Below are 27,946 nucleotides of genomic sequence, written 5' to 3'. Positions count from 1 at the left end.
TCCAATGATTCAATTTATGTGAAAGTCTTTAAATTAACGAGTCTCTATCCCTCTCGCTCTCAATCTCACTCGCTCTCTTTCTTTTTCTCTCGCGCACCACCAGCTGCCAAATATCGCGCGAGTACGCTGCTCATTCCGTTTAATGTGCTGCTGTGAGTGAATGGATTGAAGCGGTACGGACCATTGCCGTTAAAGTTACCTATGGACGACAAAGTGGTCTCCCTGTAACAGAGACCGTTACGTACTCCGTGTCGGTTAACGGGCTTCAGGTTGCTCCGTTGACGCGAGGCTCAGAGCGAGCAACACGACGGACACGCTGCTTTTTTTCTTTCTTTTCGTAAATTCATCTGTTGCCAGTTGCCTTGAAGCGGAATCAACGTGACATGAGGCGTTTCCTTGTCGGACACCGTCAGAGAGCGAGCAGCCTATCCCGGAGGATCCACCGCTGCACACTGGAAATGCTCCTTCTACTTGAAACTAACGACTGGCTGTAAAAGCAAATTACAATGGATTGTGTCGGCAACTGGCTACTTCTATCTTAACCGACCATGTTGTCACGGAGAGCAGTTGACTCGTGACCGATCTCCGTAGGACGGTACGGGAGGAGCCAGTTTCAACGACCGAGACTGAGGGTGTATCACCTCCTAGAGCAGAGGTCCGTGCTCAGTCCGGTTAACTATAACGGGCTTTCTTTTCTTTCTTTTTTTTACCGTTTCACGCCCCCCATATACCGGCGCCTACGCCAGTCTCAACACCCTGAAGGCAGAGCGAGAAGGAAGGAAGGAGGGAACGGCCGCTCCGGGGTCCCCGAAAACTCAGCCGAGGAGAGGCTTCGCTGAAATGAGATGAGGCTCAGAAATGGAACTGTGGCCACTGCGATTATTTTCTTCACGTCCTTCCTCAGCCTGTCCTGGTACACAGCGTGGCAGAATGGCAAAGGTAGGTTGAACACGCGGTTGTTGACTCATTTTAAGGCGTACTTGTCTTTTAAAGGATAAGTGACAGCTGTGGGGCCTCGTTGACAAACTAGCAGACGTCCAGCAGCATGTCGGTCCTAGGACAGCAGGTGTTGCCTCATCCGGTTTCTATTCCCGTAACACCCAAAGTGACAATCCCTCAATTGCAAAACGCACAATGGGTGTCTTTTGATTAGCCTCTCTAATGTCCTATCGTCAGCCTCTCGTTCACGTGCATGTATTTATTCCCTCTGTTGTGTTCACACTTTGACAGCATGGCCGATGATGAAGTCAGGCCCCATCTCTCTCTCGGCTCATTGCTCATCCTCCACACTCCTCTGTTTCCATCCTACCTCAATCACTTAGGGATAGTCGAGTGTGTCCCAGTCACTTTAAAGCAACACTTCCTGATAAACTCACCATTCAGTTCCATTTCACCTCCTGCAGAGACGTTCAATGTCTGTGATGTGAATATGTACCATGTGTTAACATGTCCTGTTAAACATCGAGGCTCTATTACACAAGTTTATTAGCAGTTTAGGAGGGCAGAGTGCTCCCTTGCCAGGGTTAACCCAATCCACGTGGGAGGCTCGTGGGCCTTTAGTTATTTGTTATCAGCAGAGTGTAAATAATTGCAGCCTTTAGATAAATTCCAAGCCAAGGCTTCACGTTGTGATCGCTGTGGAGCTTATCAGCTTGATGAAATATTTTCCTTGTAAATGGAGTGCAGTGAGTCTCACTGGAGCATGCTGGGACTGGTCCTTGGCTTGATGAAAGTACATGCACGAAGCAAAGGTCAAGAGACGATGCCCTCTGTTCTGTGTGCTTCACCTGTTGATGGTCTAGTATCTGTCGTCAGAACAGGAATATTGAAAGCTTTGGCTCGTAGTTTTCTGCAAGTACACCCTTTTTTGTGTGTGCATTTGACCCTAAATTCTAGTGGATTGTCCTAATATCCTAAACCACCTGAATTCTCAAAGGATGGTGAATAGATCATTTTTACCACAGACATTTAGACTTGTCGGTGTGTATATTACATTAACGATTGCTCCGTTGTCTTCAAGTCTCCCAGTAAGCCCCAGCAGCATTCACAATACCAGTAACCTTCAATGTTATTATTTGCACCTGTGCATTTTTCTACTGTGACGTGTTGAAATGTCTTCAGTGAGCAAAGTAACTAGAACTACTATTCAAAAGCAAATGTGTAGGTCTGTATGGTGGCAGAGAGAGCTCAACACACCGCCATTTAAGTTGGCTCAAGCAAACAGACCAAACACAAGCAAGTGAATAAAATTGGGGATGTCCCCACTGGTGGATCCAACTCGGTATTAACAGAAAAAGTGAATCCCTAAAGAAAACCTCATTTGGTTGCATGCCGCCTATGTGTGTTCGTTTAAACACATGTTCCCATTTCACCCCACATTGACAGCATAAAGAAACCTGCTGCAAATGCAACAAGGCATCAAGTCATACACAACCACAACATTACTAACAACTCAATAGAAGCTGTCTTGGGATGCTATTTGTACAGGGCAGTAACTATTAGTGTTGATTTTACTATTAGTAAAATCAACACTGCTTTTCAAACACCATCAGTATCGACATATTCATACATATTTTTGTGTACTGTAGTGTGTGTGTAAATGCAGCCAGTTTCTTTATGGCGCGTATGCTTTGAGGAGAATGTGCTCCTTAATTTGATTGTGTTTTGCTTATGTGCAGCAAATCCTTTCTAAATGCAGCCTCCGACGTTTTCCTCCGACATTTAGCGGTGCGTTAAGGAACGTGGTATTGAAAACGGCAAACCTATTTGCTCAATCAAGGTTCATTTCATGTTGGACTACAAAATGTGTCAAATGTTTATTTTGTGGGAGTGAGCAGTGATGAAAATCTCCTTTTTGGGGTCTTTTAGGGAAAGCTTGAGTATTGATTTCCACCGTGAACTCTGGGCTGCAGTTTCTGTGAAGGCCGCTGACACAAACGGCTCCCATTCTCTGCTGATAAGTTGTATTCTTTTTGCACAACACTGGGCTGCTTTTTATTTTATTTTTGTGACACTGATCAAATGTAACACCAAGCACTCTAGCGAGACAATAAAGACTTCTTTCAAATGTCTCAAATACAATGCAATTTACTTCAGAAAAGATTGTAGAACTTGAATTAGTGTGTATGCGTTACCTGCATCAACAACATAACGAGCTTTATTCATGTTCTTTACCTTGTATTGCACTGGCTGTGTTTGTGCTGTGTCTTGTCTTAACATGAGATGTTTGAAAACGGCTTTTCTTTCTTTTCATTTTCAACATTCGAGGCTCTTTTATGTGCCGTATCTTTCCCCCCCTGTGGTTATAGATGCCTCCTCCTCTTGATACTGCCCGGCGTGGGTGTTTAGAGTGTTTTTGTCCTCGGGCATTGAGTCGTTCTGAAAACGAGAATTTCTGAAAACCTGCTTCAGTTGTACACATAAGACCTATTTGTATTCAGGCTCTTGACAGTGTTTGTGCGATTCACTTCCTGTCGTCGACAAGACGGTTGCTTTGGGTGCTATTGCGGTGGAGAGATGAATCTTGAGCAATGTTTTTATTTTTATTATTTCACATTTTTTGTTTGCCTATCCCTTTGCTTCCGACAGCCTGTCTAGTTCCTGGTCACTCGACTGCTGTGAGCGCTGTGCCAGTCAGCTGTGCAAACACTCCATGTTGAATGGCTCTCCAGAATGTGTACTTCTCTGTCAGAGTCCGCCTCATCCCCCAGTGAGAGACCGCTCTCTGGTATCCGCCCGGCTATATAACAGACTTTATTACAAAATACAGGTTATCTGCCGAGGCGGTTTTAAAGCACTCTCACTATCAACCTAACGTTTTGGTGATTTGCATGTTTTGAATGTAATTTACGCTTGAGATGAGATCCATATCTGTTTTGGAACGTGTGCACAGTCTCCAGTTTGCGACTGTTGTGAATAAGACTATAAAACTGTATTTATTCTACCGTATTTACGATTGATTAATATCAGTGTTGACACAGGATAGATGTCAATAATAATAATAAGGGGTCTGATGATTAAATCCACTGGCGACACAGCGAACATGCATTTATAGCCGCCTTGTTTGTTGCCAACCTCATGTGAGGAAAATAGCGTTATGCCACCACCACAAGTTGCTTTTAAACACTATTTTTTCCGTTTAAATATATTTTCTTTCTCCTCAAGGCGTACTTAGTTACCGGCTTTCCTTTCCTTACTCAGGAAGTCTCATTGAATCAAGATCTCTTCCACAAGAGAGACTTGACGACAAAATTATATTTATACGGCCTCACAAGATGAGTGAGTCACACAAAGCGGCCATCGTGCACGCACAGACACTAATTGAAATGCCAGTAAGTAGGACTTTGAGACGGAGGAGCGGGTGTCTCTGGTTTGTTTTTCAGTCCATTACAGTAGTAAGTTATCTTCCCCGAGATCACAGTTGATATGAGAAACATTTAAAGCACGTCTGTGATCTGTTGTTACGGTTGTTCACATTCTACACAACGATGTTAAGTGTCTGGCGCAATGGAATAAAAACAATGTCTGTCGATGCCTTCTGGATGTAAGCGACGGTCATCTGACCATTTCATGTAACTCACAGCGGTGAGTGCGATGCATGTCTGGAGTAATGAATGGTACCCAATGGTTTAAGGGTAGCATGAGCATACAGCGTATATACATAAAGTAGTGCAAATAGTAGAGTGACTCGTGTCACGTTTTTTCTGTTATTAAAGGAAAAGTAAGCTCTGTTCCCAATTTTAAGTTAAGTTATAGAAAGGATCACATGCTTGTTTGTATTTTGACATGGCTAAAAGTTGAGCGCATTGAATGTGTTCATGTTTTCTCTTTGGTTCCCAGCCGTGATTTTAAGATGGCTCGAAGGTTCTTATTCTCTCAGCAGATTGTCTGACAGTTACCGAGCACAAAACGCTTCCCTTTTTGCAAATGTGACTTCCTATTTATCTTCGGCTTCCATGAACCCATGCGTCCCCCCCCCCCCGGCTATGTTTAAAGCCGTGGTCTTTCCTCCATCATCACACCATTCCAAACACAATGGGCCAAAAATAGCACAAGTGATTGCAGTTAAAGGGGGCGAGTGAGCTCGCAGATAAAGCAAGGTGTTAGGTCAGATGCATGGTTAATTAGTTAGAATATGGCTCGCACATTGTGTTTTCTTATTTTGTAGGAATCTGTGTGTGTGTGTGTGTGTGTGTGTGTGTGTGTGTGTGTGTGTATACATTTAGTGTGTGTGCACTGTGAGTGAGGGCAGTCTGCCAGACAACTCCTAAGTGGCCTGGAAGGAAGAAGGGAGCAGAAAGGCCAGATCTTAAAAGAGAGAGGATGAGAAGATGCCCTAGGTGGGATGTATGTTGGAGAGAAAGGATGAGAGTGCTGACACGGCAGTAATGCCGTTGGATAAGTTTTTTTTTTTTATTATTTTTTTCTGTATTTTGTATCTCTCTCACTCTCACTCTCACACACACACACACACACACACACACTCACACTTCCCTTTATCCCAGACAGCCCATATACTCTGTCCAAACAGGAACAGGCGTCTTCTGCCGTTAGCGAGTTAACAATCATCGTTGTTTCCCTCCTCGTGCTTCAGCTCACTTCCTGTATCCCACACCGCTATTCATTCATTCATTCATGCATGTTCCTTCTCTTTTTCTGGACAGGATTCCCAGACTACACACAATTTCTCCCCAGTGTCGGGGAGCAGAGGAGAGCTGATGGATTATTTGGCTTTAACTGCTCTCTGTTGATTAATCTGTGGCATTAGCTCGCCGTATACAAGAACCGGTTTGCACACGTTAGTTTGTGTGGAGGAGGTCATGCAGACCTTCACGCATTGTGGCCGCTCCGCTGAAGGTGACGGGCCTTTTTCATTTACCAAACACGAGGCGTTTACGGGTTAAGAGCCAGATATATTTCACAGGAATCCATAAATTCTGGGAGTCTCCATGCACTCTGATAACTCACTGATATGGGGAGATGAGGACATTTTCATCACGTGAATGCTCGTGGCCACTGTGATGTAACAGTTAGTCGTACCAGGCTTGTTTGTTTAAAAGTATACCGACAGAAACCAGCGCTTAGACTGTCCACTGTCAGTAAATATCAGCTGGATTGAAATATATTGGTTCTTGGTAATTTATGAAAAATAGTAAGGGCTCCAAATAGCCTTCTATTTTTATGATCTATTTTTCAGCTATTGTCTTATTTAACTTTATGGTTTTGTTTAAAATGACAGAATATAGTGTAACTTGCCCATTATAATATACTCGGAGTCCTATCGTATTGAGAAGGAAAAGCATAAAATTGTAGGAGAAATGACTAAATGCATTAGATGATTATCTAAATACTTGTGTGTTATTTTCCTTTGAATCAGTAAATGGACTCATTATTTCAGCTCTGAACACTTTGTTGTTGTAGTGGACTCTCTGGACTCCCACTGCATATCATTATACAATTGATTGGTGAACAACATCCCTGAAAGTGGAGTTTCGTAAAAATCAGACAGCCTGGCTGATGGCCCCCCCCCCCCCTCAGAGGCACCAAGTGGGGCCAGAAAGTGGAAGTAAGCGGCGCGGGGCCTCAGCTCTCGGCTCTCTGCTGTCAGTCAGCATAAGAGACGCAGCAGGAGCTTATTGTGACCACAGTAGAGGGAGAAGAGTGGGTGGAGGTCGGAAGAAACAACGAGCCCGATTTGAGGAAGCAAAAATAAGAATCTGGGTTTGGAAAGTTGCCTAGAGGGCAAATATCGGTCCAGCTTCTGCTGATACTGCTTTATTGTCTGACCCCCGTAACCCTTTGATTTGACTTTAAAGGTGGAAGGGTTGCGGTGTATCGCAAAACCAAAAAAAGTGGGACAGATTGAGACAAAGGTGTGCGTTTTCTCTTTCTGCAAACTACACAGGACCGTTCAGGGAGTATCACTCGCCTCCTCGTGGATCGACTTGCACTTCTCCTTTGGAAAATACCAGCAGAAATCTATACCGCTACTCTGTGTGTTGGTGTGCTTTTCTCTTACTCTGTGTGAAGTTAAATGTTGCATGACTTATACCTAGTGGGACGGATAAACCCAAAACGTTTATCTTGTTTCAACTGTTGGCACATTGGTCAGATATTTTCTTACCCTTGGATGAGAGTAAAATGTTTCATATGACCGAGGTCAAAGAGAAATAAGTCCTGTGGTGTGTTTGTCTGTTTGACCCCATCAGTCATGCTAGATTACTGGTGGGGCATCTGTGAACTATTAGATCAAAACCCAACATGTCAGAACTATTCCTGTTTTTATTCCTATTAATCTCAAATTAGTGTTTTGCACCATCTGCCCTACTTAAGAGATAACTGCCTGGTTAAAGGCCTTGTGCTGCACATTGCAGCTGCAGCGTAGAACCACGTGGCTAGCAGGTGCACCACTCTGGGGTGTTCATACATGCATAATGCTGTGGACATGTTTTGTATACACGTGCGTCTTGTTCCCAGAGTTTGTCTGGCAGGTGGAATCTGTAGCCGCAAGTCCAATAAGAAAAGGCTCAATGACGTGGCATCTTTTCAGCTACACAAACAAAGTTCAAGGACTTTTACATTTCGTTAAGGTTGCTGATTTTACACAGAGAAATTAGGGGGAACATTTATTTATCTAAATGGGACTTCTGGCCCTGAGGTCAAGACACTTGGCAGGCAGAGTCCACAGTTTAATGGAACAGTGCAGCAGTTTGGGAGAGAGCTTATTCGCTTTCTTGCAGAGAGTTGGAAGACGAGATTGAGTCGCACAGCTTGCCTAGCTCTGTGCAAATGTAACGAAAATCCACCAAACAAATATCTTGAGCTCACTCACACGTTGTATCTTGTTTTGATCCGTACAAAAACTAAAGTGTAAAAATGTTGAATCGCTATTTTATTGGGATTTATGTGCCGGGCTATTTCTTGGTCTGGACGAGTTGTCCGGCAACAAGCGGAGACTCCGGGATGAGTGGAATTTGTTTATGCTAAAAATAAATATCTGAAAACGCAACAATAAGTCTTCATTCATAACAATCCCAGTGAAACCGTTTGTGTTTAAACAAACTACACTACTACTAAAATCTAAATGTTTTGAATACAACAGACCAGGATTCAGCAAATTAAGTAGACAAACTGTAAAGTAACAGTTTTTTTTCAGCTCTGCTCATTGGCCGCCATACACTGCATGTACTTCCTGGTTAATACTCGCTGACAATATTTGGGCAGCTGTGTATTTCAAAGTGAAACTTTGCTTCACCAGCCGACATCTGCGAACGATGTGCCGCAACTCACTCATGCACAAGTTTTTTTTTATCAGCACTCACGGACCTGCAGTCAGCAGCATGCATCAGCATAGGGAGCGCCAGGTCAAGGGCAAGATCACTGGGAGGGCTTTTGACGAGCTAATGGATTGACTGATAAAACTCTTAACACCCTGGTGAGTTGTGGCTTGGATTTCTATGAAGCACGCCGACGTCATCCTTGTTCTCTCCTGTGACGTTCAGAAGACGGTATATTGATCTGTGTAGCTCACGCTGTCCGTTCTCGCTCTCTCTCTCGCTCTCTCTCTCTCGCTCTCTCTGACATCCAACTTCAGATACTGAAACGCTACTACTGAGGTCACGAGTAAGCACAACAGGTCCAACAACAAGGATGTTGTGACTGTGGATCAATACGTGCATTTAAACATTGTTTACAAAGGAGGGCTACATTATTTTATGTACGGATCCCATGTATTTATGATGCAGCCTAGTCCGTTAATGAACTTACAAACATATGTTGTTCTTAACATCTGTTTCTCTTTCCTGAGAAAAACAAACATTCTTCAGATGTGTTTTATGTGAAGTTAAAACTTCAACTTAAAGCCGATACAGTCATTACATGCAAGCTCTTTGTCAGGTGCGCTATCAAGTTGCAGTGCACATGTGGATAACGCTTACAAGAGTGTTTGTCAAACATGCCCCTATCGATTGTTTTCATAATGGATGCCATGATGTCTAGAATTGATTTCTTTAAAAACACCTTTTTGGGGGATTTAACCCGTGCTGATCGGCTCATTTTAGTTTTAGATTTAATTTCTCCTCATCCATTTCGTGAGGTGACGCAATAGTCATGACATGGCTGCTCTGTACATGAGTGAAGTTTCATCATTTGGCTCCAATTTAAGGCCTCAGCTCATTTACACGATTGGAGCATCTCCACCCAAACCTGACGTTTTGGTTGACGAGAATTAACACATTAACTTCAAATTTGCAGGTTGAAAGACTTTACAAGGAATAGCATAACTCCCTTATGGCTAGAAGTGTGTGATATATTCGCCTCGACATGTTATCCTTGATTCCTTTGCTCTGTCCATTTGATTTATTAATGAGATACGTGGAAGGAATGGGGAGTCGGATATATAATGGGGGTTCAAACAACTAGCCTTTAAAAAGGAACAGACTCAAGGCCTCACACTCACTCACACTGCAGAGAAGGGGCAATAAGTACAGAGAAAAAAATAAAGGTGGATGCCAGGGTGGCTGTGCAGATAGTGTAGAAAGTTAGACGCATATAGGACACTAAAAAAACACAAATGTGAAAACCTGCATTAAATTAAGAGGAAGGGATGAGACGACGTTAGGAAAAGAGGAGAGGTTGTTAAGCTCGCCTCGGAGGTAAAGCACAGCCACTTAGCCCTTCCCCCACAACTCATGCTTCTAGAGAGCAGAGAAGAATAATGAGATTGTATAGATGTACTCCAGACCTCAGGTAATTGTTTAATGCATTTCGTGGACCCATTCAGTTGCCCGGTGGCTGTATGCCAGCAGAGTAGGTTCCTCATTCGCCCTATTACTTAATTTAAAAAAATACACTTTATGTTGATACCACTTGATTTGCAAAAAAAGAAAAGTGACCGCCTTCACTGCCGGCTTAGCTGAGAAGGTGACACACTTTACGGCCCATACTGAGGTGTCAACAACAATCTCAGTCTTCTCTTGAAGTGGTTAACAGTTCAATATCCGTTCCACTCTCATTCTGTTTCTGTGGGAGAGGCATTTCCTTGAAAGACAATGTGATATTGTGCAATATATGCAAAGAACGCCTCCAGTTTCACCACCTAATAGTGCAGGGGATACATATAGCTGAATAGAAACCGTATCTGCTTCTTGCTTCTCTTCTTGTGGGGCAGAGTGGGATTACAGGTGTGGTTTCATCTCAACAGGCCTGGAGTCCTACAATCAAAGGCCTGATGGGAAGATGAAAGTCTGTTTTGTTTTGTTTTAGTTTGAAGCTGCCCTTTTCATGAGCTTTGGTCCGTATGACAACATCTGTCTGTGTGTCTTTAGAAATCAACATTTAGGAGGAACAACATGGTTCTGTGTGGAGGAGAAGGGCCAGGACAATAGCTCAGTCAGAGAGAGAGAGAGAGAGAGATGGAGAGGGGAAGATAAAGGGAGTCTGGGTTTTGTTGCTGTGAGGGGTTTTCCAAAAGGGCACAATAAATCTACCAAACCCACATCCCCTCCGAGCTCACGCACAGATGCACACCGGAGATGTTCCTTCTCTACCTCTAACCTTGTGAATTGTGGACGACTGTACCGCTAATATTGACACTAAGGCTTCGTAGGTGTGTCAGTGACCACCACACATGTGCTTTCTTGGCTTTAAATCATTTCTCATCATCTGATCAATAAATACTGTAAAAAAAAAAAAAGAAAAAACATTATTTATGTCTTAAAAAAAATGTTACAAAGTACGTAAACACCAAAGCAATAAAATAGTCGGGTAAAAGACAATTTAAAAATACAACAATAAAAAAAAAAAGACAAAGTTTTACTCTACTTGTTGAAGTGTTTGTGTTGGCCGTTTTCACAAGCCAACATTCAGTCCGCTTCGATTGAACTCTGGTGACTTCTGCAGCAGCCTGATGTTTGCTTGACATCTGGGCCAAAGAGAAAATACAGACCACGAAAAAAGTGACGTTTATAAAGTAATTTGCAATGAACTGCAGGAGAAAAGATTTGTGTGCACAGCAGATAAATGCTGAGCCAAAGTGGCCATTTTTCTTTTTTTTGGCACCTGCTCCTTCGTAAACGCCCCTCAGCAAATAATGTCTTTGTTTGGTTGGCTTTAATTTGTGTACCGCGAAACTCATCCAGACCAAATGGAAAACGAACCAGAAGAATCAATTTCACTCTGATTCGCACCAGCCAAACTGACTGCATGAAAGCGTCCTGAGACGAGCGTATCTAGCGTATTTAATACATTTATGATCTCAGCTTACCAACAGACCACAGCCATTTCACCTTTCTCATAGAATTTCACAGCCTCTACTTCTGCCACCAAAGGGCAGGTTTCCTCACGTGTTCACAGTAAACTGCCTGGAACCTCAAAAGTAAATTCCAGTAAAAAAAACTGAAAAAACAAACCACACAGCTGGTGTTGCCGATAAATAGCTGCTCCTGAGTGCTCCATCACTGTCGATGATATCATGTGGTACTATAGGTTTGGCACAAGTGTAATAATTTAGAAATTCTGCTCAGGAAATTGAAAAAGGAGCTTCTCACCCTTCGCTCATCAGCTTTGTCTTGAAGTACTCTTCAGATCCAATCTCTACTTCAACGTGCTCCAGATGACCTGATCAGAAAAAGGTCGGGTTCGGATATGAGAGCTGAAAAAGAGGACTCACTGGATCCCAGTTGAAGTGGTTAGTTTGGTGTGGATCCGAATCCAGGAAATAACAAAAAACACAATGTCATTTCCTTTGTGAAACATGCCATGTTTGAACACATCTTACTTTAATGATGACAACCTGGTACACGTGACTGTCTGTCATAACCAGTATTTTGATATAGAGCCAAATCTGTACGCAAATTCAGATTACCTCAACATTTTCTGTCATTAATAACATTAATTTAGTGCTTTGTGCAGCCCTGGCAGAAGTGAGCGCTCTGTGGGTGATTTCCGGCTTCGTCGCTACTCTACTGTATGGTGTTATTTGCTACATTAGCTTTTTTTAAGTGTAATTCAAAGTCTTCATCCCCCTTGATTAGTTTAACTTGAGACATTCCGGCTTAGCCTATTAAGTGGATCCATAGTGAAATACAAGCTGCAGTTGATTGCTTGGATGAGGCGGTGTAATATACACATGTATATAATGATACATTATGTTACATCCCCCCCCCCCCCCCCCCGCCGATAGACTTACCGTATTGTGTTTGTCCAGATGTTTTCTTCTGCATGGCTGAACCCTGCACCGTGGCGCTAAAAGTGGTCTGTTTATCAGACCGTTGTATTATTTTCAATTTCTGGAAACGTTTTCCGTGGCACCTGCTAACGCGTCCTGCTGTGTTTTTTTGTTTGTCCTCGCAGAGAAGCTGGTAGCGTACCAGCGGGAGTTCCACGGCTTGAAAGAGCGCCTTCGCGTGGCCGAGCACAGGACGCTGCAGCGCTCGACGGAGCTCAACAATATCCTTGAGCAGTTCAGACGTGCCATAGCCGAGACGAACGGCAGCAAAGATGCTCTCATAAACTTCTCAGGTAACTGACAAACGCAGCGGAAGACTCCGTGAAGTGACATTTTTCCATGGCCGTGATTCTGAGTGGCAGGATACTCACAGGCTTCTATTGTTAAATCTGTCTCAGTCCACCCTCAAGCCCACTGGGTGGACACAGCAGTCACAAGAACATTTCACTGCTTGGTACTGCTCATTATTCAAATAACAATCTAAAAGTTTAGTTGGCAATTTCTGTTATGACGCTAATGTTGTAATGTGTAGTTCAATGTTTTACTAGTAACGGCATCACAGTCCTACCAGAGCACATTAACAGGTGGTGCTTTAGAAGTCAGCATCATTTCACTCCTGTCATCATTTCAATGAAACTAAGAAGAGGACGCTGCTAAACTCTTTCAGATGAGACACAGAAGCTACTGAAGGAGCTCACGAGTAGGAAGCCTCTCCAGGTGCCAAATATCTACCACCACCTGCCTCACCTGCTCAACAATGAGGGCAGCCTGCAGCCTGCCGTGCAGGTTGGTCTCGGCCGCACAGGAGGTGAGACGCGTGCACACACACACACACACACACACACACACAGCAAATTCAGTACAACAGTAACGTCCCTGATTAATGAGGCCTTTTCTCCAGAGTGTGCAAGCTAAACAGAGATCCTCACTACACCGGGGAGAGAGTCAAGTCTCAACAAGTTTTTCAGTCGGTGACTTGTTCACAACAAGTATCCCCTCTGGACGGAGCTTTTGCATTAGGCTCATATTGGAGAAGATTATGTATGGTGTCATTTTTCTATATACGGGATACAAGTTATGTATCCCGTCTCTTAGCTTGATCGAACGAGGGATTGCTTCCCTTTTGCTTTCTATCTTACTTTATATTCAGGACAAAGGTGCAACACGTCATGTCTAAGCTGAAGTCTGTCGTTTGCCTCTTTCAAAGGAACTATTTCGCTCTTTTCTATTAATTTCTATTTTCAGGAACGGCATTTATTTCTTTTTTTTTAAATGCTTCTTCCATTCCTTTGAGTGGTGTTTCCACATTCCTAATGACAATTACCTCGGGGGAAGAACAGACAAACAAATTCGGGGAAATGAAGGAGGGACAAGTCAGGAACAAACCGGAGTTTCTTGTCTTTGGTTTGAAGCTTGTTTGATTGATGAGTGCAAGGTATTCCCACAGCAAACACAAAAACAAAAGCAAGGCCCATCCCTACCATCTGTTGGCCATTGCCAGTCTGGATTTAAGAGAAGGTGGACAGGTATTTGTTACCTTTTTAAGACTCTTTCTGGCTTTCCCTACAGAATGTCTGTCTCGCCACGGAGAAGGCAGAGTTTGTTGCTGCCTACTGCTTTTTGTCTCACCAGCTTCCCGACCTGAAACACTATCACTTGTGTTCACTGGAATGCACAACCAAGCTGCCGGTACTGCTACTGGGAATTGACTGTGGAATTGTTCTGCTCAGTCTACCTCTGCATCTATCGTTCTTTCTTTTTTTACTTCCCCCCCCCCCCCCCCCCCCCCCTGTTTCCCTACTGGTCTAAGCATATCTGACATATCTGATATTTATAGCTGTGCAAAATAGGACATCCTCTCACTTTAGATTGTGGATGGGGTCGGGCCTGACTGGAGCTCCTGTTAGACGGAAACCAACAAAAGAGCGTTATTGTAAATGCAGTCTCGCTCGCTCCAAACACACATATGGCCTTTAGCGAGCCGTCAGCTTGCCAACTTGTGCCCTTTTGCACACAGTCAGTACTTATGCTGTTGCCAAGCAGCGCCGGCATTTGTTTACACTGGCCAGCTATTTAACATGTCACAAGCTACAGTTGAAGATCGCTTTCTCTCCCCAATTTGGAATTCCTGGTGCTGCTGAATCTTGTGAGGAGAATGTAGACCAGGGGTCAGCAACCATATTAGTAGGGTTTGCCATTTTAATGATGTCGTCTTGATCAGTTTTGCCATATCAACGTTACGGTTAACATTATGTTTAATTATGGCATCCATTAAAGTTTAAATTTCCAACATATCTGTACTTTTATTCCATCCATATAGGCAACATGTATAGCAACATACACAACATTTTTCTCCCATAATCAGGACATTATAATTACATACGAGAGCACTCTACAAGAAGGCTGCCATCCTTTTTATGAAAACCTCCAAAGCCAAGTTCAAATCATTAACCCCATCAACCTTCCAGCAATCTTGTTTATCAGAAATGAACGAAACAAATCCTCAGAAGAAAGGCAACAAGTACGAGCCAATCAGAGGTCTTTGTGGAATGTGGGTGGGTCTCCCCCAGACCCCGCTGCTCTCTGTGCAGGCTCAGTTTCTGCTTTGGTGTGAAAGAGGCGTCAATTGACGGTGACGTCATGGTTGCATATTTGTTGATTCTGTCTTTGCTGGTTAACCCGTTCTATATTTTCTTGCCTCTGATATCTTTGCTTGTATCAGCAGAGGGTTCAGTATGAGATAGAAACCTTTGCTTCTCTTGGTTCCTCATTCAGTTTAAGTGGTAGAAGTTGTAATTCTCAGTTCATTAATCATCACAATCTAATCAACAAGATCTAATTTGAAACAAATTACAACCCTGTGGGTTTGTAACACACTCGTACCCCTTTTATAACCCAGTGATCCCCGTGTCCTCACATCGGGCTGTGCTACAATCTCGTACCTTGTATATCAAACCTGACCCTTTGTGTAGACTTTTTTTTTTTGGCAAAATGAATCAGTAAACGCAAACCAAAGCTTTCATCCATCACTGACTTCCCTTGATTTTTGAAAAGAACAACACCTCCTTCTTGTTTCAGTGTGGGCCCTGGTTGGCTAGCTGCATCGCTGCGATGCTACACTGAGGAAAATAAATAGAAATAGGACATAGCCCTATCTTCCAGCTGCAAGCAGCTACGCATGGCACAGCATGGTGCAATCCACCTGCCATTGTGTGCACGCAGGGTGACGAAAACGGCTGATGCCCGCACGTTGACGTTGGAATATAATGATCAGGTTTGAGGCATTTTGAGATGCTTGTCAGTTAATTAGCATGTGCCACCTGTGTCTATGTTCAGCACTCGCCTACAGGCTGTGAAGCTTGCACCGTTGATCTCCTTTTGGGATAGAGTATTGCTGTTTCTGCAAATGTCGCCTCTATACATTGCTGGTTGGATGATTCCACCCATATAATAATAATAATAATAATAATAATAATAATAGTAACCGGATACTATAAACGTAGCATGTGAGAGACGTGACCTTTTTTACAAACACAAAAGATGTTTTAATAGGTGATGTTGATCCTTTCAGGGTGTGGATTGTACACACACACACACGCGCGCACACACACAGTGTCTGTCAGGCTTTGGTAGACCATGAAAGCTTAGACGTTTAAAAAAAATATATATATCTTTAGTTTCATAAAATACAGCACCCAGATTACTCAGGAAGCCTCTCACCCCGAGCAGCGAGGTGGCCCCTTCCTCCCCGGCTCAACGGCACCAGACACAGAGTTTTAGCGATCTTAAGTCTAGCTAGCTAATGGACAAAGTAGGCTATTTGTGTCCAGACAGGAGAATCTAGCAGAGCTTCCCCAACTTCCGACTCAGCCGATACCGTGTCAGCTAGAGGCAGAGGCAGAGCGAGGGGCAGCACAGCAAAATAATAAGAAAAGAGAAAATGCAGGCAGAGGGCAGGTTGTCTGTAAATACAGACTTCTGTTCTGTCCTACGTGATGATGGAGAGGGATTACTTCTGTATGACTCTTTATACACCGTTTGTTAGGAAAATCCCACATTGTGCCTTTTTTTTTAAAATTGGTAATTAAAAAGGAACTGCTTCAGTTAGTTAATGTAATATCAAAAGCAAACACATGTTACAGTATAAATACAAACAAGGTTATCAAATATGTAAAAAAAAAAACAGATTCAAACCAAATGAAAAACTCCAACACCAAGTTGATGGACATAGTTTCTTTTTTTCTCTAATAAGAATAATCTATATACATGTGTGCTCTCTAAATGTAACACATTTGTAATATTTTATTTTTTATTTTTCATTAACATGCAGGCTACTCGTACATCATTATTTTTAATAAGTTTAATTGGTTAATTATGGGAATTTTCAAAGTGCGTGTTATTTGCTTGAGCACATCATTATTCCCACTGTAAGCAATGATCTAGTAGTGTCACTAGCCCTAACCCTAAATAATGTTTAGCTTTGGTCACTAATCGGGGAAAACATCAACAACGATCAAGCGTCAATTTTGTGGATATCACAAACGTAGCTCCTTTACGTGTATCGCGTGCCAGATCAGCTCTTTTCACTGATGTGACAGAGAAGAGAGCAGACATGTAGATTGTTGTTTTCCTCTGAAGGACATAAAAGGAATGGCAGAGTGAAGCGTCCAGGCTGATCACGGGGAGGGGCAGTGTGGGAGTCGGTCCTGCTCCCGCTGCACTCTCCTGCATTACCACTCTCTGCCACCTTCCCTTATTCTGTCACTCTGTCTCTTTTCCTTCCTCCCACACACTCCTTTCATCCTCGACCTACTTTCTCGGTGGCGGTGGTGGTGGTGGGTGTCGCTCGCTATACGACACGGAGCTTAGTGCGAGAAACACAAAGCAAAACTGGGACAGATTCTCCACGCTGCACAGATCCCTCTGCACCCTTTCCCGAGTCCACTGTGCCACTCGCTCATTCTGCACCTCAAGTTTGTGCCCCCACATCAGCTCAGTCAACATCCCCCCCCCCCCCCCCCCCCCCTTTTTAAACTCACACATGCCCGCATTAGCCCCGGGTTCATGAGCTTCACAACTTTAACTTGCTATAGAGCAAGAACTCTGTAACCTCCTCTTAAAAAGTACTGCACATTTTATGCAAAACATTATGCAAAACCGCCCTCTGTTTCGAATGCAGTAAAGTGCTAGTATAGCACACATATAGGAAGAGAAAGCTAAACATGACAAAGAAAGCACACATGCTGGTAGTCAATGTCATGCTGCTGTTTTGATTTATTTTCATTAGCTTGAAGAAAACACTTTCATTCAGAATATGGTTCTGTTGCACCAGTGCCAACTTGCTCTACTCTGCTCTCTCTCGTTCCCTCACGCCGTCTTTCCCTGGTGAAAGTGATCCTTGTATCCTAGTGAGTAGAATGAACTCATTTTATGTCTGCAACAGTCTGTTGTGTCTCTCTACACTGAAGAAGAGGCTGTCTTGTGTTTCCCTCAACCACTTGATGACAATAGCCACTCTCTTTTCCTCTTACTGTTGTCTCATCAGCTTCATATATGAGATCAGTTGGTTTTGCTGACAGTCGGATTAATCGACAAAAGAATGAATGATAGTTTCGGTTGATTAATTGACCGATTAACTGCTTGGTATCAAGTAATTAAACATCCGCCTTTTCCAGCTTCTCACAGTGTAACACAATGTAATAACTTTTGATAGTTTTTTATAGGTAATTACAGTCAGAGTGGTCCGACCCTCTCTGAAACTGATCAGTTCTGCTCTCCAGTTTCTTCTTGTCGTTGCTGTTGCTCGTCTGGCTTTGTTTACGTTGCTGGTAGAACAAGCTCATGAATTAATTTAGCGATGCGTTGCGGATCTCTATATCTAAAGTCCAAACATGATTGGCTTTAATGGTTTATTCAGTGACTCTATTTAGCTTACGTGGTGTAAGATTGTAGTTTAAAGACACTTCTTTAAACATGCACCATGTTAGTGCAGATTCCAAACTATCAGACGTACGGCATGAATTGCTGTTCTTGTGAGTGTTTGGCTAATGTAGTTAGACGTTGTCTAACGGGTAAAGATGATTTGGTTTTGGTTCCACCTCTGCAGCCTTCCTGTTCTGACCTCAGACCTTTTTTTCCCCCTCAGTTACCATGGTGATGGGGATCCCCACAGTGAAGCGGAAGGTGAAGTCATATCTGTCAGAGACGCTGCGGTCGCTAATAGACAAGCTGTCACCAGAGGAGAAACTCGACTGCGTCATTATTGTCTACGTTGGGGAGGTGAGATCTCATATTTGTACAGCATGAGTCATAGAATGATGCTTCTGCACAAAGAAGTTCAAATGATGCGAAAAAGGTCTGCGTGTCTAATGTGTTGTCCTTGTTTTGTTTCCGCAGACTGACGTGGAATACGTTCACAGCGTGGTAGCTGTCTTGGAGAAAGAGTGAGTACACATCTCTGCTTCCTGACAGACGCACAGAAAGGTGGAAATATTGGGCCTCAACAGTGCCGACGCACAGATCTGTGCGTTCATCCCGTGCGGGATCCATTAATCGTTTTTTTACCCAAATTTGTTCGTAGTTTACGAAAAAGCTTGCGTACGCACAAACGATGACACCGTTTAACTAAATGCATGACATTTTAAAACTGCATTCGTTAAAAGGGGCTTTGATAAACAACAATATTTAAAACCGTTAACTTACTAATGCGTTGGACAAATGTATAAAATAACCATCATGTTGACGTCCATTCATCCTCCTCAGTTATTGTCACAATTAAAACTGAGTGTCTCAGTCCCAGCTTACAAAGGAGCATATGAGATTGTCCATATTGAAATGTGACAGTTTTGGTTTTCATTGTTTTTATTGACATGGTCTATAATGATCTGCTACTCCCACCAATTTCTAGTGCCACGAATTTGCGCAAATGTAGCCAATGTTAATTGGTAGCCAACTGGTTAATTGGTAGCCGATTAATAACAGGCACGCAGGGAATATACATGATTGCAATTTACCTCCATGCAGATGTTAACATGGCATACGTAGCCTCGCTGGAAGATATACAAGCACGTCTTTGAGCGCATATTAAGAACATTTCTACACACGTATTAGTGGTTGAGGCCCATCGTGACGGAGTGAGAGTGAAGTTTGTGTGTTTCACCATATCAACATGGCCATCTTTCTTCAGGTTTTCTACGGAGCTGAGTTCAGGCTTGCTGGAGGTGATCTCCCCGCCGGCCGCCTATTACCCCGAACTCGCCAACCTCAAAGAGACTTTTGGAGACTCCAAAGAGAGAGTCAAGTAAGCCATTCACGTAGCCGAGACGTCTGTGTTATCTGTATGTTCACTGCATTGACATCCAATCAGGATGAAAGAATGTGAGAGAAATCATTATGGTAATCGTGCTGAAACCAGGGAAATGGACTGCAGGAGAGCTGTGAAGAAGTAGAAGGGTGAGTCAGGGGGAAAGTGGGAGGGAGTGAGCAAGCGAGAGCTTTTAGGTCGGCTGCCGAGGTACTTAGTATTCCACAGGCATTTCTCAAAGTCAGATCAAGGTCATCAGCAGCAGCACCCTCGATCTCTCTCTGTAGTGCTCCCTCTAATTATCCTCTGTACTTATCTTCTCTTTATAGTCGGCTAACAACTGGCTTCATTAGAAATCTGTTAATGCTGTGTTTTTTTGCTTACTACATACAGTACATACTCTGAGAGAGAGAGAGAGTGAGAGAGAGAGTGAGAGAGAGAGAGAGTGAGAGAGAGAGAGAGAGAGTGAGAGAGAGAGAGAGAGAGAGAGAGAGAGATTCAACACCTGCACCCTGGAAGCATCACAAACACCTGCACCCTGGTGAACAGCCATGAGTCAGACTGCAACAAGGGCAGATCATGCCGATCAAATCATTAGTGTGACAGCATCGCTCTATAAACTATTCAAAGAGAGTCTTTTGTTCCGTGTACCTGGGATTACCTGATTTGCACAACTGAGTTGTTTGCATGTGATTCTTATGTCTAAGAGGGAAACCTTTCAAATACAGCGAGGTGACGTGAGTTTTCAGTCATGTATAGTTTCATCATGCGTGTTGATGACTTCTTTCTTCTTCTTTCTTTTAGATGGCGAACCAAGCAGAATCTGGACTATTCCTTCCTCATGATGTATGCTGTGAGCAAAGGAGTTTATTATGTCCAGGTATGTCCTTAAATAGATAAATGAATAAAAGGAATGTTTCCATAGCAACTCTCGCTGGAGCGCATTTATGAAGGGCTTCAGTTACTCGTGTGTGTCAGTGTCGGTGTGAAAGCCTGTTACCAGGCAAACACTGGTTTGCTTTTAGTCTGGAGCATGTCATACCAGTTTCATACCAGGCCAGTTTCACTTCTTAGCCTAATCCTCTGAGACTTCTACAGCTCTTATCTGTCCTCTTGGCTAAACTAGGTGTCCAATTTGGGGATGTTTATACAAATGTTTACTCTCAGCAGATTTGAATAGCTAACACCAGCCGTCCGCGGTTTCCGTTTTACTGTGTTGTTGATCACCCATCTTTCCGCTCTCATTCACGGCGTGTGTCATTTCCATTCTTTGCTCTCACCTGAAGGGAAGAGGTATTGTCTGTCTACTCTAGTTTAGTGTAGCGGCATAGAAGTGTGTCTTAGCTCAGTTCAGAGTGTAGTCCCCGAGTCCCCCCTCCTGCTTCTCACCCTCTCCGTCTACATTATTCGTCAACTCTTAAAAAGTATTTTCTCCTGTCTGTCTGTGCCTCTGTTCCCTCAGCTGGAGGATGACATTGTGGCCAAGCCCAACTACTTTGCCACTATGAAGAACTTTGCCCTGCAGCTCTCGTCGGAGGACTGGATGATCCTGGAGTTCTCTCAGCTGGGATTCATCGGTACGATACATTAAGCATGCGATCAATACTCGGTATCCACCGGGGGGGTCTGTCGAATGCTGCAAGATCTGCAAAGCCAAACCAGTGGCCTTGCTTGCTAAACGGTCTCGCAAAAGTGATCATCAACTCATTCTCTTAACTCAGGATTTTCAGATCCACTCGGCAAAGCATTCACGTGCTCTGAGACTTGTTGGATTTATGATAAACAGTCAAATGCACCAATGATGGATCTGCAGCAGCCAGTGAAGAAATGATGGAAATGATATTGATCGGCATAGAAATTGGGTCATTGTAAAGTACTATGATTTGGCACATCACTACAATATGTAAATGAGGAGTGGGTATATTTTTAGTCCAAACAAAACAATTCTTGTTTTTGTTCAGCGTAATGGTTTAATCATCTCGTTGTTAATGATGCTGAATGCTTCTGTGTAGAACCAATGAATGTCTGTAAACCCCCTGATTCTCTCTCCTACAGGGAAAATGTTCCAGGCTCCGGACCTGAACCTCATTGTTGAGTTCATTTTCATGTTCTACAAGGAGAAGCCCATCGATTGGCTGCTGGACCATATTCTCTGGGTGAAAGTCTGCAATCCTGAGAAAGATGCGGTATGCACTGTGATTACTGTATAGACACGAGTGACCTTGTAAGGGGAGTGGGTGTCGTCATTCCTCCCTTGTCCTTTTTTTTTTTTTCAAAGAAACACTGCGAGCGGCAGAAGTCCAGCCTACGTGTGCGGTTCAGACCTTCCCTGTTTCAGCACGTGGGACTCCATTCTTCTCTTGCTGGAAAGATCCAAAAACTCACAGTCAGTCTCACGCCCTCACAGTTATTTATTTGCAAAAATAGTAGAGGCTACTTCCTGTGTAGAAACGTTGATTTCCCCTCTGTCTGTGTCTGTAGGACAAGGACTTCCTGAAGCCACTGCTCCATAAGATGCATGTCAACCCTCCAGCTGAGGTCTCCACTTCAGTGAAGGTATCATGACAGGGTTCCAATAAAAGATATTATCTCTGGATCTTTTGCTTTACAGTTAGTTATCTATAGTTTCAACCTGCTGTGTTGAGGTATGCACTCATCCGAGCCAACACAAAGTGACACAAAGTTATTCCTTAAACATTACAATAAACGTTTCTGCGTTTTTAATCATATGTGAACAGCACTGATTATATCTCTGTGTTGTTGTCCTCGTATTGTATTTATTATTTCTATGCGATATGGACCTATTTGTATATTCTAATTCATTAAAACAATCATAAAAGCAATAATTAATTCTTGTAATAACCCCCAACTTCAAAATCAATCAAGGTGGAACAACACATGTGTTTTGTGTTACACAGGTGTATCAGGGTCACACGCTGGAGAAGACGTACCTAGGAGAGGACTTCTTCTGGGCCATCACTCCCACTGCAGGAGACTACATCCTCTTCAAATTTGACCGACCTGTTAGCATAGAGAAGTACGTACGAAGGCCTTTATGTGACTGTGACATGTTTGTGTGCACGGCCTCTTACCGCTTGCATTCAAATCATTTGGCGAGCACGCATATCATTCATATCATCATGATCACAAGATTTCCACATACGGGCACATTGTATGTGTGTGTGTGTGTGTGTGTGTGTGTGTGTGTGTGTGTGTGTGTGTGTGTGTGTGTGTGTGTGTGTGTGTGTGTGTGTGTGTGTGTGTGTGTGTGTGTGTGTGTGTGTGTGTGTGTGTGTGTGTGTGTGTGTGTGTGTGTGTGTGTGTGTGTGTGTGTGTGTGTGTGTGTGTGTGTGTGTATCAGGCTGAGCTAATGAGAGTGCTCTAAAATAAGCATTCTCTGGCCTGCCTCCTACTCTCTGTGGAGCCGGGGTAGAGTGGGAGAAAGATGGCGAATAGAAAGAGAGCTGATAGCGAAATTGACTGCCCGCATCAGAGCAGACCTGAAAGCGATGTTAATATTTGGTCACGGGGATATTCATTTTACAGCGATGAATGTATCCGCTGCTCTCGTAAAGATAATGTTCGGTCAGCGAGACGAGTGTGCGAGTCTGTCAGTCACTCAGCAAGTAAGTGGCAGTGAGTGGGACAGGGCCTGTCTAGTGTTCCACTGTCTGACTCTGGAGTGTTTTGTCTGCTTTTGAATGGCACCAATTACACTGGTTCAGAGTCTTTTGCTATGCTGATTAGAAAACATCTCATCAGCAGTTGGTCGGGAGATACAAAATGCTTTATGATCCGTCACTGTCTTTGTCTCTGGCGGGCATTCTTCCCCCGTCTCCTACTCTCCGGCTGTTAAAACATTTAACACGAGTAAATTCGGTGCACCAGCGAAAAACAACCTTTTTCTTTCGGATAAAGTAAGGAATTCATGGTTGTTTTATTTCTTCTTTGAATCTGACCCCAAATCTAAAGTGCAGCTCATATTCCACACTGTGTGCATGCTTTGTTGAATCAAATCATACTCTATGTAATATACTGAGATCCCTCAGTAGGCTAAAATAGAAGATATACTGGAATTTCTGTTCAGAGCCTGTAGCTATAACCTGAATATGAGATCTGAGAAGCATAAGCTTTGAAAGTATATCCCACTCACCGTTAACCCCTGATGACAAAAGGAGTGTGCACACTTTTGCAAACCCACATTTTAATTTTATAAACATAACTTGCCTGACTAACCTACTGCCCACAAGTGACTTGAGATTTATTCGTCTTTATTAAACAAGGACCATGCACAGAAACAATAATCTCACATTCTTCTTCTTTTCGTTTCACTGAAGCGTGATGGTTATATGACAGTTTCCCATTTCTTTACAGTCCTTTGCATTTTTATTGAACACTGCAAGGTCTTTTGAGTTGCAAGGGTTGCGTAGTAGAGGGCAGACGAGGCAGTCTCACATTGAGCAGAGATGATTTATGGCAGACCGAACACTAACCATTGCATAGTCTCTATGTCACTATGTAATGATGGGTCGTGTGCATCTGAGTGGCAGCTTATCATGAGGGCAAAGTGCAAAAATACTTATCCATGGACGTCAATATTAAAAATGAATGCTTGATTTCGTTGGCAGGTTCCTGTTTCGCAGTGGTAATCAAGAGCACCCGGGGGACAAGATCGAGAACACAACAGTGGAAATACTGCCTGTTTCGGTAGGGACACACACACACACACACACACACACACACACACACAGTCTGTAACCCTTCTGTGCTGTGCAAACAGTTTTGATTAAATTCCATTGAGTGGTTGCTCTTAGGACATAGCCTATTGATTATTGACAGACTCGTTCGCTGCGATACATTCTGACACTGCGATTCACACTACCAGTCTCGGCACAGATACTAGCATCTGCTCAAATGACAAATCATTAACAATTCCGTTTGTCTCATATGTTATTCCGCTATCCATCTTTCCCTGTGTTCGTATGTTAGGAACCTGGACTGCAGACCAAAGAGAAGTACAAGCGAACTGAAGACCGCTTTTACAGGATCGGTAGGTGGATTTGACTGACTTGCTGTGTGTGTGTGTGTGTGTGTGTGTGTGTGTGCAAGTGCATACAAACACACTGAAAAAGCCCAGGCAGATTATACAATACACCTACAGTGATAGACAGACGGTGTGTGAAATGTTCTCAATCACTGCCCTTTTCTTCTAAATGTTATCTGGAGTTTTCTGCTCTTCCTGCAGATATTTTTTGTTTGTTTCTTAGCTTTTTTTGAAATGTGATGGTTGAATAAAGTTCATAATCTTCCAGTGAGTCAGTTAATAAATACCCAAGTTAAATATTGACTGTGTATTGTACCCCATCTATAAATATGATTAATAATACCTCACATGTGCTTTGTGTGTGTGCTTAAACACACACACTTTTTGCTTGCTGCTGCTACAAACAAATTTCCCCCTGGGGATGAATAAAGTATACATCTATCTATCTATCTATCTTCACAGGTCAGTTTGAGAAAGGTGTGGCCGAAGGTGCTGTTGATCCTTCTTTCAATCCCATCATAGCACTTCGGCTTTCAGTTGTCAAAGACTCAGCAGTGTGGGCCATCCTCAGTGAAGTAAGCCAATCACACACCACGCTTGTTTTCTTCTCCTGTCCAATCCGATCATCAAAAACACTTTTCTCCTGATGCTCACTGCCTCCTTGTTTTTATCCATTTACACATGTGATGCCTGCTTTCCTCTTGCAGGTACATATAAAACGGATAGCTGGCTGACTGTTCTGGAGCGGGCACATGAATCATGGCCCTTGGGGGACCAAAATCCTCCTCGATTGCTTACGCGGGGCCTCTGGCACCCAGCAACAAGCAGTGAAGTCATGAGAGCCCGCTAGAGTTGCTCGTCTGAGCTTGTCTGAGGAACGCCACCTCTCTGTCCCCGCTGTTCCTAATGTACTTTGTTTTGCTTCTTATCGATCGATTTCTCCATTTCTTTCTGCATCGCCCCCGCACTCTTGTGCTCTTAATCATTTGTGAGAATGTGAATACTACTGTCTTAAAGAACAACCGTGGAGTGTGTGAAGACATCTGTTCCCAGCTCCGGCTCTCAAAGTGACTGATGTTCAGCAGCTTTGAACACAATCGGACAACGCTTGGACGAAGGAGGACAAATCATCACATCTGGGGAGAACCAGTCAGCTGGCCCACTGGTGTAGATGCTGCCAAATCCTCCTCCTGTTACTCAATGCTGCCACCTTGGGGCCAGCTGGGGCATTGCACTGTCACTAGCGCCCCAGCAGAAGCCCACAATGGTCAAATATGTTGTGATCACTAACGGCCAGTTGCTCTCTGTTCTCGACAGAGATGACGGAGCTCTCGAGCAACACCAGCCCGAACGACGACGCTTCCCTCACTCCCAGAGTATTGTCAGCAGCCACGCTCAAATACTCCACTTGTCCTGAAAAACAAACTCAGGATGAGCTCACTGTTCCTAAACCCTGCCTGTAGCCGGTCAGTAAACAACTTTGACCCTACCGTAGGCCAGATTCCATGGTAACTACCCCAATCCATCAAGAAAAGTACCATGACACTATCTGTCTCACCTCCTGTCTGACAGGCTGTGTATGACCTCGGTGTCCATTTATAGTAAACCAATCAGACATTGCCTTGGTGTCATTTTCCTGAAGGAATATATTGATATATTATTACAGCTTTGACGATCTATGAAGGTGACTTAATTTATTTGAAATAAATCTTTAATTTGTACAAGAGGTAAAATATATTTTTATTCTATTAAGAGATGTTTATGGTAGTTCAGAGTCTGTTTTATTTGTGTAATTTTTTTTTTTCAAAATCGCTACTCTACATTTTCCTTTCATTATTACAGCTACTTGCGAGGTTGCTTTTGTCTGCTGGTGCAAGTAGCTTGGTTCGGTCTGTACCAGTTTCTTTCCACTTGAAGCGAAACGTTACAACTAAAACGATTTATTTTGATTTCTTGAAGTCTGAACGGTTGGAGAGAGATGAGAATATATTTTCTTGAAGAAGTTGTGGGTCAAAATTGGAAAAAATGTGCCTTATATCCAGGTCCCTTGAAATTGTCTCAGCAACATTATTCCAATCTCTCGCGCTTGCCTACACTTTGATTGCTGGATATACTAATATTTTTTAAATAACACACACTGTCCAATTAGCGATTGGGTGTTAACAATATTTCTGTGTTGCGCCATGTGAAAGTGATAAAAAGAGTGGGTTTTGTACCAGATTACCATCTGAAACAGCATGATTTGCACTGCTTTTTCACTATTTTTGTTATCACCATTGCATAGACGATGCTCATTTCACCGACTCCTCCAAATCTACATAACAATCTTTTGTCTAATCGAGTATCTGTTTTGCGATTGGACAAAATACTATGACTACTGATTATTGCAAAGTGCGCCTTTTTGTTGTATGATTTGGTTTCTGTAATGTAGTACTTTCACTGATTGCAAATATTTAAATAAGCATTATCTGTCTTTCTGTCTCTCACTCTCTCGCTCTCCTGCCTCATTTAATAGTTTATTGAAATTCACTTGACATGTTTTGTGTTCGTGTGCGTGTCGCCAATGTTTTGAGTGGAAGCCATTTAAATGAAACTTGACTCATTTTGCATCTTAGTGGTTTATTTAAGTGCCTTTTGGTGGAATAGATTTTTTGCTAATCTTGTTCACATGCATGATCATTATTTGTAGTTCATGAACAATTTTTATTTTTTTTAATTTTTTTTTTTTGGTCAGAGCAAGCTCCTCCACCCCTCTGATCAAAACTATCCATGCTAGAGCTGTAGTCAAGAAAACAGATTTTTAAGCTGAACGCTTGATCGCCGCTTCTTCATCAGATTATTTTTTTTTAATTGGGAGAAGATGAGAGCAAACCACCTAAATGGTGGAACATGTTTTAAAAAGGGGAAAGACATTTTCAGTACTGCCAACAAGATCGGCTTCTCCCTCTTGGCCTGTATGCACAGACAGGAAGTGAATGCATGAAAACAGCATGAACAGTCATGAATCTCCCCCTACTGTATTCGGTGGAAGTGGACTAGGGACAAAAAAAGAAGGGAACTCTTCCCTTGATTGACAACCCCATGCATACACCTATCAGTTCATGTGCCTTCATCGTGTACATGTGTATGTTTGCTTCTGATGTTTTTGAAATCATTTTTCATGGACATCTTTGAAATAAATGATAAAAGTTGTTCGAAGTCATAGCCATTTTCTGTGTTGTGATTTTGTTCTACTTGCAATACTCATGCCATTTGCATCACCAGGTTTGATTTCGGAACATTTGTAAAGCAAAGTAAATCTATTGCAAACATGACCAGAAGATCCATGATAAGTAGTTTTGTTTTAGTTTTCACAATTAGATGTTTTGTTTCC

At 43.0% G+C, this 27,946-nt stretch overlaps 1 protein-coding gene across 1 annotated transcript; it reads left to right on the top strand.

The window, feature by feature from the left end:
- The first annotated feature begins 136 nt into the window (after positions 1–136).
- On the top strand, positions 137–27,765 carry mgat4a (alpha-1,3-mannosyl-glycoprotein 4-beta-N-acetylglucosaminyltransferase A). Its single transcript, XM_076106004.1, has 16 exons — positions 137–939; positions 12,352–12,519; positions 12,894–13,034; positions 18,372–18,505; positions 18,623–18,669; positions 19,413–19,526; positions 20,334–20,409; positions 20,992–21,106; positions 21,585–21,715; positions 21,808–21,915; positions 22,011–22,085; positions 22,448–22,566; positions 24,158–24,236; positions 24,519–24,579; positions 25,036–25,148; positions 25,281–27,765. Exons 1-16 carry the CDS (start codon positions 846–848, stop codon positions 25,305–25,307), a joined length of 1,602 nt encoding a protein of 533 aa, XP_075962119.1. The 5' UTR covers positions 137–845; the 3' UTR covers positions 25,308–27,765.
- Positions 27,766–27,946: the final 181 nt, after the last annotated feature.

This window comes from Anarhichas minor, unplaced genomic scaffold (assembly GCF_050575085.1).
Source record: "Anarhichas minor isolate MPS153535 unplaced genomic scaffold, ASM5057508v1 ptg000004l, whole genome shotgun sequence".
Taxonomy (NCBI): domain Eukaryota; kingdom Metazoa; phylum Chordata; class Actinopteri; order Perciformes; family Anarhichadidae; genus Anarhichas; species Anarhichas minor.
This window is presented reverse-complemented; position numbering and strand designations above follow the sequence as displayed.

Excerpts from the sequence above, each read along its gene's own strand:
- mgat4a (XM_076106004.1), top strand. The coding sequence starts at position 846 with ATGAGGCTCAGAAATGGAACTGTGGCCACTGCGATTATTTTCTTCACG. Across the intron at positions 18,506-18,622 it reads TTATTGTCTACGTTGGGGAG|ACTGACGTGGAATACGTTCA; the intron begins GTGAGATCTCAT and ends TTGTTTCCGCAG. Across the intron at positions 21,716-21,807 it reads GCAATCCTGAGAAAGATGCG|AAACACTGCGAGCGGCAGAA; the intron begins GTATGCACTGTG and ends TTTTTTTCAAAG.